At 44.4% G+C, this 10487-nt stretch overlaps 1 protein-coding gene across 1 annotated transcript in view; it reads left to right on the plus strand.

Moving 5' to 3' along the window:
* Positions 1-10487, plus strand: part of LOC119466504 (uncharacterized) — a 122425-nt gene that overhangs the window by 26981 nt on the left and 84957 nt on the right. The window contains 5 exon segments of the mRNA XM_049657416.1: positions 2158-2282; positions 3254-3445; positions 8167-8245; positions 9353-9479; positions 10119-10296. Coding sequence (XP_049513373.1) covers positions 2158-2282; positions 3254-3445; positions 8167-8245; positions 9353-9479; positions 10119-10296 — 701 coding nt within the window.

Here is a 10487-nt window from a genome sequence, read left to right on the forward strand (position 1 = left end):
CTCCTCAGGACCTTTAATAAAGTTCATTGTCTGTCTGTCTGTCTGTTAAAGTGAGGAAACACGGATGAGGTAGCCACCGCTGGTGCTTCCAATGCGCTTGTCCTCCTATTGTCAGGATTTGCCGAAATAAAGCGAAAGTATAAATTAGAAGCCGTGAACGTCCGTGCGAACAATGGTGCCGTAAGCTTTTAGCCACAACAAAAGGGAAAATGTGGAGGCACCGCAAAAGAATCCTCACATTATGTGGGTAACAGAACTCCGGTAATGACATTTTAGGGGCGGAGGGGGGGGGGGGTAGGCTACGGATCTCCGGGGGGGGGGGGGGGGCTCAGCCCCCCGGGAAAATTCCGGAGGGGGCTCGAGCCCCAGAGCCCCCCCCGTAGTCGGCGCCTATGCCTTCCGTGCCACTCACAGACATACTGCACTATCGGATGTGAAGGAGGAGAACTATATTTTATTTTTGTAAGCAGTACGCTTTTTTCCGCAAGGCGGTGATTTTCAAACGCGTTCCGAAGTTTCGTGATCATCAAAGGAGAACGAAAAAATGTCCGGCTCCGGAAACGGAGCGCGTGCTTCGGGAGATCGCAGATATCGTGAGGCCACTGCCTCTGCGGCTGATCTTATCAATACATCCAATAGCAGTGAGTCAGTGGACGCTGACTTTTCGTCGGACTTTGAGTCTGAAAGCAACGACGACGCAAACCAGCCCGAGCGTCGGCGGCCGCAGCCCTGCACACCCAACTGTAGCGGCTGCAGTTAAACTTTTGTAGCGAAATACCTGTTCAATGAAAAATTTTGATTTTTTCGGAGATAGTGCCTAATAGATAGCAGTACGTTTTGTATATCTCATAATTTTCGTAACATTTTTTTCTTAGTAGATACAAGCATGTCTTTACAAACTTTGTTCAATTTTATCGCACAATCTTGATTTTAACTATTGATATCGTTTTTATGACATACATCTTGTTAATAAAACTTTTATGCGTGAAAAGTACAATCATTTTGCTTTCTGTTTATGTATTAGATTAAATATTGAGTGTAGTACAGTCAAAACTGGATATAAAGAAATTAATTCCCGAAAAACTTCGTTATAAAGAGAATTTTGTTATATGCAGGTTCGGCAGGAAAATTAGAAAAAGAAACGCTTACCGTATTTACTCGATTCCAACGCGCCCTCGATTGTAATGAGCACCCGTTTTCCGTGACCAAAAGAGAGGGAAAAAAATCCTTTATGTATCTTGCATTTCTTTGTCGAAGCACTCATTCTTGGAATGTCACACCAGGTACTGGATGCGTGGACACGTGTCGTTTTGCACAAGTGTGAGGCGTCGGAAATGAAGAGCGAGCGACACGATGGTGTTGTAGCGTCGTATAGTGTCACCTAGTGTCAGGTTAGTGAAGTAAAGCGCAGAGACTTGCGCAGTAACCAAAGAGTGGCGCTGCCAGTGGGTTGAAAAAAAAAAGTATTTTTTTTTCGCTGCGGCAACATCAACTGGGAAAGGAGAGTGCCAGTTTGGCGGGCTAGGCCAGCTGCAGCAAGCGGCGGGTTCAGGTTTGAATGAAAGGAGGGGAAAGGTCACGCCCGCGGCAGCAAGATCGCTGGGTCGAGGGATGCAGGCCCGCCTCGTGCTCACTCTCGCCTCGCAGTCGCCGTGAATTCGAATGCGCCAAGCGCGACGCCGCCGCTTCACATTCCGTTGCGGTGGAGAAGGTGCTTCGGGTTGCCGCTCACGCAAATATGACAAAATTTGGGGCAAAATCTCTAGGTTGTCGGCGGGGAAAATTCGTTATTTCGAGGGGGTCTCCCGCTGAGGTCTCAAATACATGTGCTTCTATGGAGTAACAGCGGGGTATAGAGAAACTTCGTTATATCCAGGAATTCGTTATATGGAGCTTCATTATAAGCAGGTTTAACTGAAGCTCCTTCAGAAAAACACATCTGCCGTAACATACAAAAAACACCTATTTTCCCCATAGTAGGGAAACAGTTAAAGTAAGGACAATTGTATCCATTTAATTGTGTAAATTACGTTACATATAGCATTTAATTCACCGCTTCACAAACGTTTCGCTTCGTGTAGATTCCAACATGTGTGTCAGATCATTTGCATATATCATGCGTCTCCTTGCTTAGAAATAAATTAATTGTAATTGCAGACAAGAGTCCTCCCCAGCAACCTCGGCGCGTGTCCAAGCTTGGCCGGGACACGCTTGTGGACAAGCAGACGATCCAGGGCCGCCAGTGCCTGCTTGTGCTGGACGCAGCCGCGGGCCAACTTGAGGTGAAACAGAGCGTGTTGTCACTGTCCACTTGCACTTGCTTGCTGCATCAATAGTTACATAGTGCCTCCAAGCTGTCGTTACGTGAAACATGGAATGGTAATGCCACCCACTCAAGCAGCAGCACTTCGATGCTCTTGGCAACCGCACCTTCTGAAACCTCAGCGTCGGCCCTCACTTGTGTACTTATGGGGACACTAAAGGAAAATATTAATGCAGTAAGGGTAATAAGTTGGGCTATTTGGTTTCTGTTTAAATGCATGTTTACTAGCACAAAAAACTGACACAGGTTGAAGACATAAGGGACAAATACTAGTTGAGCTAGATTGAAAAATTAGGCTTCTGCAATGGCGAATTCATAATTCATAGCAAGAGCAAAGCTTTCGTAAGAAAGAAAATGATGCAAAAAGTAAAGTGTAGTACAGGCCTGTCTTCAGGATGTCCTGGCTCTCTAGTAAAGATGTCATTCTCAAGAACCCACTTCCCAGTACTCCCGTGCGTGCAACAGTACTGAAGCACTCCTTTTTTGTCTAGATATTTGTCATTTCTTACTCGGTGCTTTAACCATTCTCTGATGTCACTAAACTGCTGGTGTTTACAAAAAGGGTCAATAGGTGGCGCCACCTAGCCAAGCAACATTTCGATGCATCATACTATGCCAAGTGCACCTTCCGAAACCTCACTCTCTGCAACCTCCTCCTCAACTGCGGACTTTGACCGCAGGCTTAAGTTCTCCGAGGCTTAGGTTGTTCGTGAGTGTAGTCTCGTGAATTGAAGTAGTGTGGCATACTCCGAATTCTTTTGTGTGATACTTATGCGAAATGCACCAACAAGTTGGCAGTTGGTCGCACAGCTAAATAAGAAGTCTCCTTTTCTTACACCCTGCAGCTGTTCATGCCATCATGTGCCAGTGTCAGTCAGTCTTTCTCTCGGTCCTGTCATCATCGCATGTGATGTTTTTGCTGCCACACAGCTCTATGACGGTGGAGACGTGGCCCGGCGTGCATCGTGCCTCTACAGTGTGCCTGTGACGGGTGCACGCCATGCTGTGCTCACGGACCAATTGCTCATTGTGGCAGCTGCTGGTGACACCGGATCACCCGACACCCAGCTACACCTGTTCTCCAAAAGTGCCCTCGATTTTGCCAGCATCACCACGAAAAAGGTCAGAGCCAGTTCAGTCCCTGTCGTGTGCTCGTGGCTACCTGTGCTTATGCCTGCGTGTGACTGTATGCAGGCTTAAAAAAATGTGGTACAGTTTCTCATTGTGCACTGTTGGCGCCAATCTGTAGAGTTGTCAGAGTGCATTTCTAATTTTATGCATTTGCGTCAATCGGCTAGCTCTCTAGGTTTCAATAAGCCCTGCTTCTACATCTTTAAAGTGTGTGCAGACAGTAACTAGAAGACAGACATGACCCGGATAGTCACTTCCAGTGTTGTGGTTCATGCTTTGGTTTGTGTTAGTCATTTTGTCATTTGCAGTGCACGTGTAAAGTGCAGCTTCACCGATAAGCCGTGTTTGTTGGTCTACTGTTTCTACATTGACTGACACATTAGAAAACCATTCACCATATTTTTACTCGTGTTCTATTAGTACATTTTGTTGCAGCATATTCTTAAGCTACTGCTAATCTAACGTTTTTGGGATATGTGTGAAAGCAGTTGCATAAAAAAATTGCTGGTGGTAACTGACGTTTGCCTGCCACTGTCGCTTTGTGGCTTTGGTATTGCTGCTGAGGTTGTTGTTGAAAAGGTTGATCACTGGCAGTGACAATCTGCATTACGATTGGTGTGGAACACAAAGCACCTTGTAAAACTGCAATCATTGTTGATATTTAACCCTAAAAAGACCATGCTGTTTCCACTTCATATATTTTTTGTAAAACTGGAAATAAACCAAGGCAGCAATTTGGGCTAGTCGGGTGGTCATACTGCAAATCTGAGTAACGCCAAGTATGACAGAGATGCACATAAGGCAGGACAACGCACAGCGCCGAGTGTTGTACCTCATGTCTGTCCTTGCAATTTAACAAAGTGGACAATTGGGCGAGTTGGTTAATGTGCATTTAATTACGAGAGCAATTGTATAAGGACGCTCGAGGCGCAATCGTGCTGTCTGCACTGCTGCCATTGTGGGGCTGTCCCACTGACGGCACATGTGTGGCTCGCACGAATAGGGTTAGACCCTCCCCAGAGATGCAGAGGGCGTTTGACTGCAAAAACGATGAAAGCGAAGTGGACGCACTGTCAACACTACACTTAATCGCCTTGGTGGCAGAGCAAGGGCAGTGTTATGCCTACCACTGGTGCCATGAGTGTTGCATGCGTGCACACTAGAAGCACACTAGCCTTCCTGCTGGGCTGCTGTGTGTATGCTCTGGTCTGAGCAGTAAACGTCAAGCTAATGCTTTCTAATATTTCACTGAGCGCTGACCACTGCTGACGGTTTCTTGTTGGTGCCATCTCGTGGAACATTGAGGTGCAAAGCCACCAGTTGTGCTCGCCTGGTTGTGAGATGCCTGGTAGCTGCTGGGTAGCCGTTCCTTCTGCCCAGTGGAAGGAACAATGTGTTGCACCTGCGTATGTTTAAAACATCATCTGAAAAGTTCTAGTCTTTTGGGTGAATTATTTTTTTTAGACAGCACTTTCATTCTTTTTTCGTTGGTTCAAAAACCATAATTGCCATTTCCGTGCTACTTTGATTCCTAGTTGATATAAACAGTGTGCGCATATGAAAGGACCTAGCAGAATGTTTTAATGTGCCACTGCCGATCACTTCTAAATATATCAATACCTTCTCATGCAAGATAAAATACTGTGTGAATATATTACTCTTAAGGCATTTACTGGTGTGGGTTGATTGGAAAGCACGAACAATATTGGTCCAGGAGGTTATCTCGTGAATAGCATTTACCTGTGCAGTTTCTTGAAACATTGCAGGGCATTTGTTTATTCATCTACTTTTGTGCTAGTTGGTTGTTGGTGGTAGGCCTTGCTTATGACTCGTCTTATAACGACAGAGTGCTGAGCAAGTTGGTAGCTGCAAGTCTAACCTTTCGATGCACTGTTGAGATTGGAAGTCTACTCCCAAATTTGCAGACAGTGAAGTTCCATTCAGAAATAAAAAATGAGAAAGTGCATCTTATGGTCGAGGCTTGGCGTATCAGTAATAGCAGCAGTACAAATACAGGTCAGCCCTCAATTATTTTGCATAAAGAGGAATTATTACATTACTGGTGAGTTGGCGATGCCTTTCTTTGGAGCATGTGAAGATTGTTTTTGTGTCTTCCGGTTTTTTGCCACCATTGTGCAACCTTTCAGTAGACGGTTGATGTTTGTGTAGCCCTTGTTGCTCTTGTATATGTCTTTTGCATGCCTGCTTTTTTGTACCATGTATTACTATTACATGTAATTTACTCAATACATTGTGATATTTTTTTTGTCCACTTATTCATTTGCAAAGCTTGCCACGCTCTCTTTCTTGGCTGTAACCGTACAATATGGGCGGAGTGAAAAGAGTGAGATTTCATAGCTGGATGTGCAGGCTTGGGATTCCAGAAACAAACTACCCACCTTGTTCTCCATTTTCTTTGCTAAATGCAGCCAGCTCTCGCCAATCCAGGATGTTTGTCATGTGCCACCACATCACCTTCAGGCGCACATAATTCTCCCCATTAAAAATTTAAACACGCACATTTTAATACTACATTTTTTAAACACCACGTGAACAGTTTTCCCACATTTTTCTTATCTTCACAAACACGAAAAGCTTACAGCTACAGAACTACAGTGTAGACCACTTATAACGTAACCGCTTATAGTGCAGGACTGGATAGAGTACGGTCTTTTCAGACTCCCGTTAATTTTCCCATAGCACTCCATGTATACGCATACCGCTTACAGTGCAGTCGCGTGAGACGAAATACCGGTTATAATGCAGCTTCTGCAGGAAAATCTCGCCTTTTCCCATAGCACTCCATGTATACGCATACCGCTTACAGTGCAGTCGCGTGAGACGAAATACCGGTTATAATGCAGCTTCTGCAGGAAAATCTCGCCTACACGGGTGGTAGCGTGCACGCTTCTCAATGAGGTGCACCCACCGATAGGAGAGGAAATCAACGAGGGCGATGCGGAGGAGGAGCATGAGACGTGGAGCATGAGTCCAAGGGCAATAAAATCATCGCCGCGCGCCTTCACGTAGAGCGAACGCACAGCGAAGAGCAAACGCGACTTCTATCGCGCGGAAGGCTGTGGGGGTCATAGACGGAGACGGAGGGGGCGACGCTGTGCTGCGGCACCAAATGCGTATCTTGCAACCGGTTGCAAGGGGAACTGGCAACCCAATCTCCCATGCGAAAGGAGCAAAGCGGGAAGGCAGCACGGGAGTGAAAGGGGGGGGGGGGAGGTGGCTTCTACTCTGTCAACAAATGCGTTCGCGCCTGTGCCGGCTGTCGGCCGGTGTTGTCGCGTGCACCGTATCTTGAAAGCAATCTCCACACGGCTCTGACCTTTGTATGCACTGTGCTTACGCCGCTCAGTTTCTGTTGAAGCAATAGACCGCACGAACCTTCGCTCGCTGCGGCGGCCGCGTTTCCCCACGCCCGCGTTTTGAAAGTGGTTGTCTGTGGTCATCGAGTCTATTTTTGTTTGCTTGTGCGCGTTGACACCACGCTTGTTAATTCAGTTAGTAAGCAAATGTATCAAGTTTATGCAGCCGATAAAACTACTATCCCTACTCCTTATAGCTCTCTACTAATTTGCTATCACAATATTCTCTAAGGGTCCCAAGCAAAAAATAACCCACATGTACAAAAGCTGGTATAGAAACATTGGGAGCAATTAGCAAAATGCACAAATAGCTTAATTCTAGCATAGAATTGGGTTAAGAAATGATGTCTTTATGTTTCTTTAACCAGGTGCTTAAGTGCTTAGCTCATGAACTCGATACTGGTAAACATTACTTTGATGAACTCAGCTTGTCCATGCTCAAAGCAGTTTGGATGAACGGAATGCCTCTACTTAATTTTTTTTTCTACTACATAGATGGAAGCACCGGTTCAGTGCTCGAAGGCCCTGTTTGTTGCACTCTTTGTTCTGGCAGGAAATTTTGAAAGACTGCATCTCCTATTCACAGCTTGAGCATGAGTTGCACATGCAAAAAAAAAAAAAGAAAGAAAGAGAGAGACACTGACTCCAAAAGCGAAAGGGACAGTGAAGGCGACAAAGTGGAGTTTTCTTCTTCAAGCGAAGAGGATGATGACACTGTTATCGATTCTTCCACCGAAAGTGATGAAACAAAGAAGTTTGAAAATATGTCATCAAAAAAGAGAACCAAAATAAGGCCACCTTTTTTTTATTATTTCCATTATTTCTGTTTATGTGTGCTGTATATTATGTGTGTCATACTCTATTTTTTTGCTGTGACTGGGATGAAGCATGCTTTTGACTATCATGTCTCTGTGTATGCATTATTTTGTATGTGTTTGGAAGTCTGCATACGCTTATCTGCAAGAACTCAGTGTGGTGCAACTCGTCCTAGACTTTCATCTCTATAGGTTCATTTTTGTACACAACTGTATGCTCTAGACTTAGTTTCCTCTTATCTTTCAAATTCCTTTTTATTATTATTATTGTTACAATTATGTGAAAAGGAGTGGCTGTCACCATTGCAGGGTGACTGCATCTCTTTTATTTTCATTTCAATAAAAAAGTAACTTTTGATGATAATTTGAAATCACTTAAGGTTTTAGGCAAGTGAAAAGAATGCAGACAGCTAATACCAGTAGAATTTAGTTTATTCCAACCTGAAATTCCTAAAAATTCCAATGTATATCAACCATAACCTGTGCATACTTTTGGTACATTTGTTGTGATCTGTTGCAGAAAGAGTGCATCGACCCCGCCCTGCAGAGGTTCGTCATTAAAGAGCCCACTCTGGCCATTTACCGTTGCTCGAGGCCCTGTCACCAGTCGCAGGCAGCAGCAACAGCTGGAACTGATGGCAAGTGACTTATTACTACTTGCGCTCTTAATCCGGTTTTGATAGGTCTTTGTGCCTGTAACCTGTTAGTCTTCGTGAAATTTTGCAATGATTGAAATCGGCAGCTGAGCGTGAAAATGAATATCGCAATTAGGAAAAATAAATCATTGGAGTCATAATTGTCAACTGCTGTCGTAGGTGATACGCACGAGAGAAAGGGCTGGTAACACTGCTTTGAATCAACATTTATCTGCCCTTCCTCACCACATCTCATGCAGATGCAATAGTTGAATTTTGATATAACGAATTATGTAAGACAACAAATTATAAAGTGTTGCAAATTATTGGCTATTACTAATTGATGGATATAACAGGGTAAATCTAGAATTTGGATGGTCATACTTTATTTCAGTGAGTATTTTACTGATTAAAGGAAACCAGAATGCAAGAGTCGAGACAGTATTGGTGACAGCAAAGCTAATATTTGTTAGCTTCGCTGTCATTATTAATAAACTAACATTGCAAGCTATTAACTAATGCTTGCTAAGATCATCTTATATAGTGGTAAATTCTGGACACATGTGTGTGTTTTAGCCAGCACTTTGAGTTTGCTGGCCCACAGCTGGCCAGCCAATGTGCTGATTTTGTGTCATCACACCAATCGGGTGGTTCCGTATTAACGACAGCGCCATGCTTGGATTTTGAGTTCAGCATTGTTCACATGCCAAGCCGTTGCTGGACCATCATCATTAATGGGAAACAATTTGCTTGTTCATTGGATGGATTATGCTTGCGTTTTTTTTTTTATATATACTTGATCATGAATTTGTTTTGCCATTGTCAGCGTGTATGCTTATTACCAATATCAAATATAATGAAAGTATTTTTGCATTGGATGCGACTTCATTATGAGAAGATGTGACTACTTGCTGTGTGAAAGAAACTCGAAAGTAGACAATTTGATCTCATTCCAGCTCAGTTTTTTCTAATGTATCATAATTTTTTCCATTTCACTAGTGAATATGCTCCCAAGGGTTATTGGCTAAGAGAATTTAATAGTTCGTGACCTAGGAACTTGGTCTGCAAAAGCAAACAAACTTTATGCAGCTGCGAGTGAAGACATTAAGGACACCGACGAGGTGCCACTGAGTTCCGAGACCTTTCTGGATGGCTGCTTGGTGGTGACACGATACGGCATCTATGCCTGCAAGTCCAAGTAAGTGTACTTGTCTCAATGTGCAACTTTTGTGTTAGTACCCTTTGTTAGCCTTCTGTTAATTTACTCTTCACTAGGCTGACGAAAGTGATATCGGAGTACAGATTTTCCAAGAACACCCTTGTTTTTGTTTGTTCTTTCTAGTCTTGGTCATTAGCTCACATGAGGTTGTGTCGGTGTTATTGGTATGATAGGCAATTTGGTGACTCAGGGGATAAGTAACTATAGAATGAGAGAAAAGCAATCACCTCGGTGACTTTATTTTCTAATTATCCATTTCATGAATAGACAAGGCAATCAAAAATTGTTTCCTCAGTGCTATTCGTCACTTCGATATCTGTAGGCCCATATGTGGTGTTATAGTGGCAGTTGTTTAGAGACAAAAATGTTATGTGGTAATGCAATTCACTCTAATAACCGGCGCTTATTTAGAGTGACAATTGGTTGCCAAGGAAAAGGAAAGGCAGTTAGTGACTGCAGAGGATTAGGTGGTATGATGGGAGATTTGCCGGCTTTGATTGACTGCAACGCAGTGAGAGTCATTCATCCTGCGGTGGATTTATTATAGGCTGATGATGATGATGTTGATGATGAGGATGGTTGTTGCCGATGCCAAGGGAGCTCTGCCCTGCCACACAGGTGTTCAGCGGAGCGCCTATTCCTGAGCTTCACGAGTTCCCCCTCAACGCTGTCCTCGGCAGAGCACCTCGGTGCCCTGCTGAACCTAGACATGTTCTCCCTGTACGAGGCAGCCGCGGAGGCACAGCTCGTGCGCGGACAGTTTCCCCAGGCCGTGCGCCTCTACCAGTTGTCCAAGGTCAGTGATGTGCACCGGCACCCTGCAACCCTAATTCATGGAACACTAGGCAGTAGTGATGATGGCACTAGTGCCAATGGGTCATAGTCTCTTTTATGTTAGTATTTTATTCACAACAAGTACAAGCGTCAACCTGGCTTGGCTAATGGCCGAGCCCAAAGTGCGACTGGGGCTGAGCGCATGCAACTTTT

This window comes from Dermacentor silvarum, chromosome 10 (assembly GCF_013339745.2).
Source record: "Dermacentor silvarum isolate Dsil-2018 chromosome 10, BIME_Dsil_1.4, whole genome shotgun sequence".
NCBI classification, from domain to species: Eukaryota; Metazoa; Arthropoda; class Arachnida; order Ixodida; family Ixodidae; genus Dermacentor; species Dermacentor silvarum.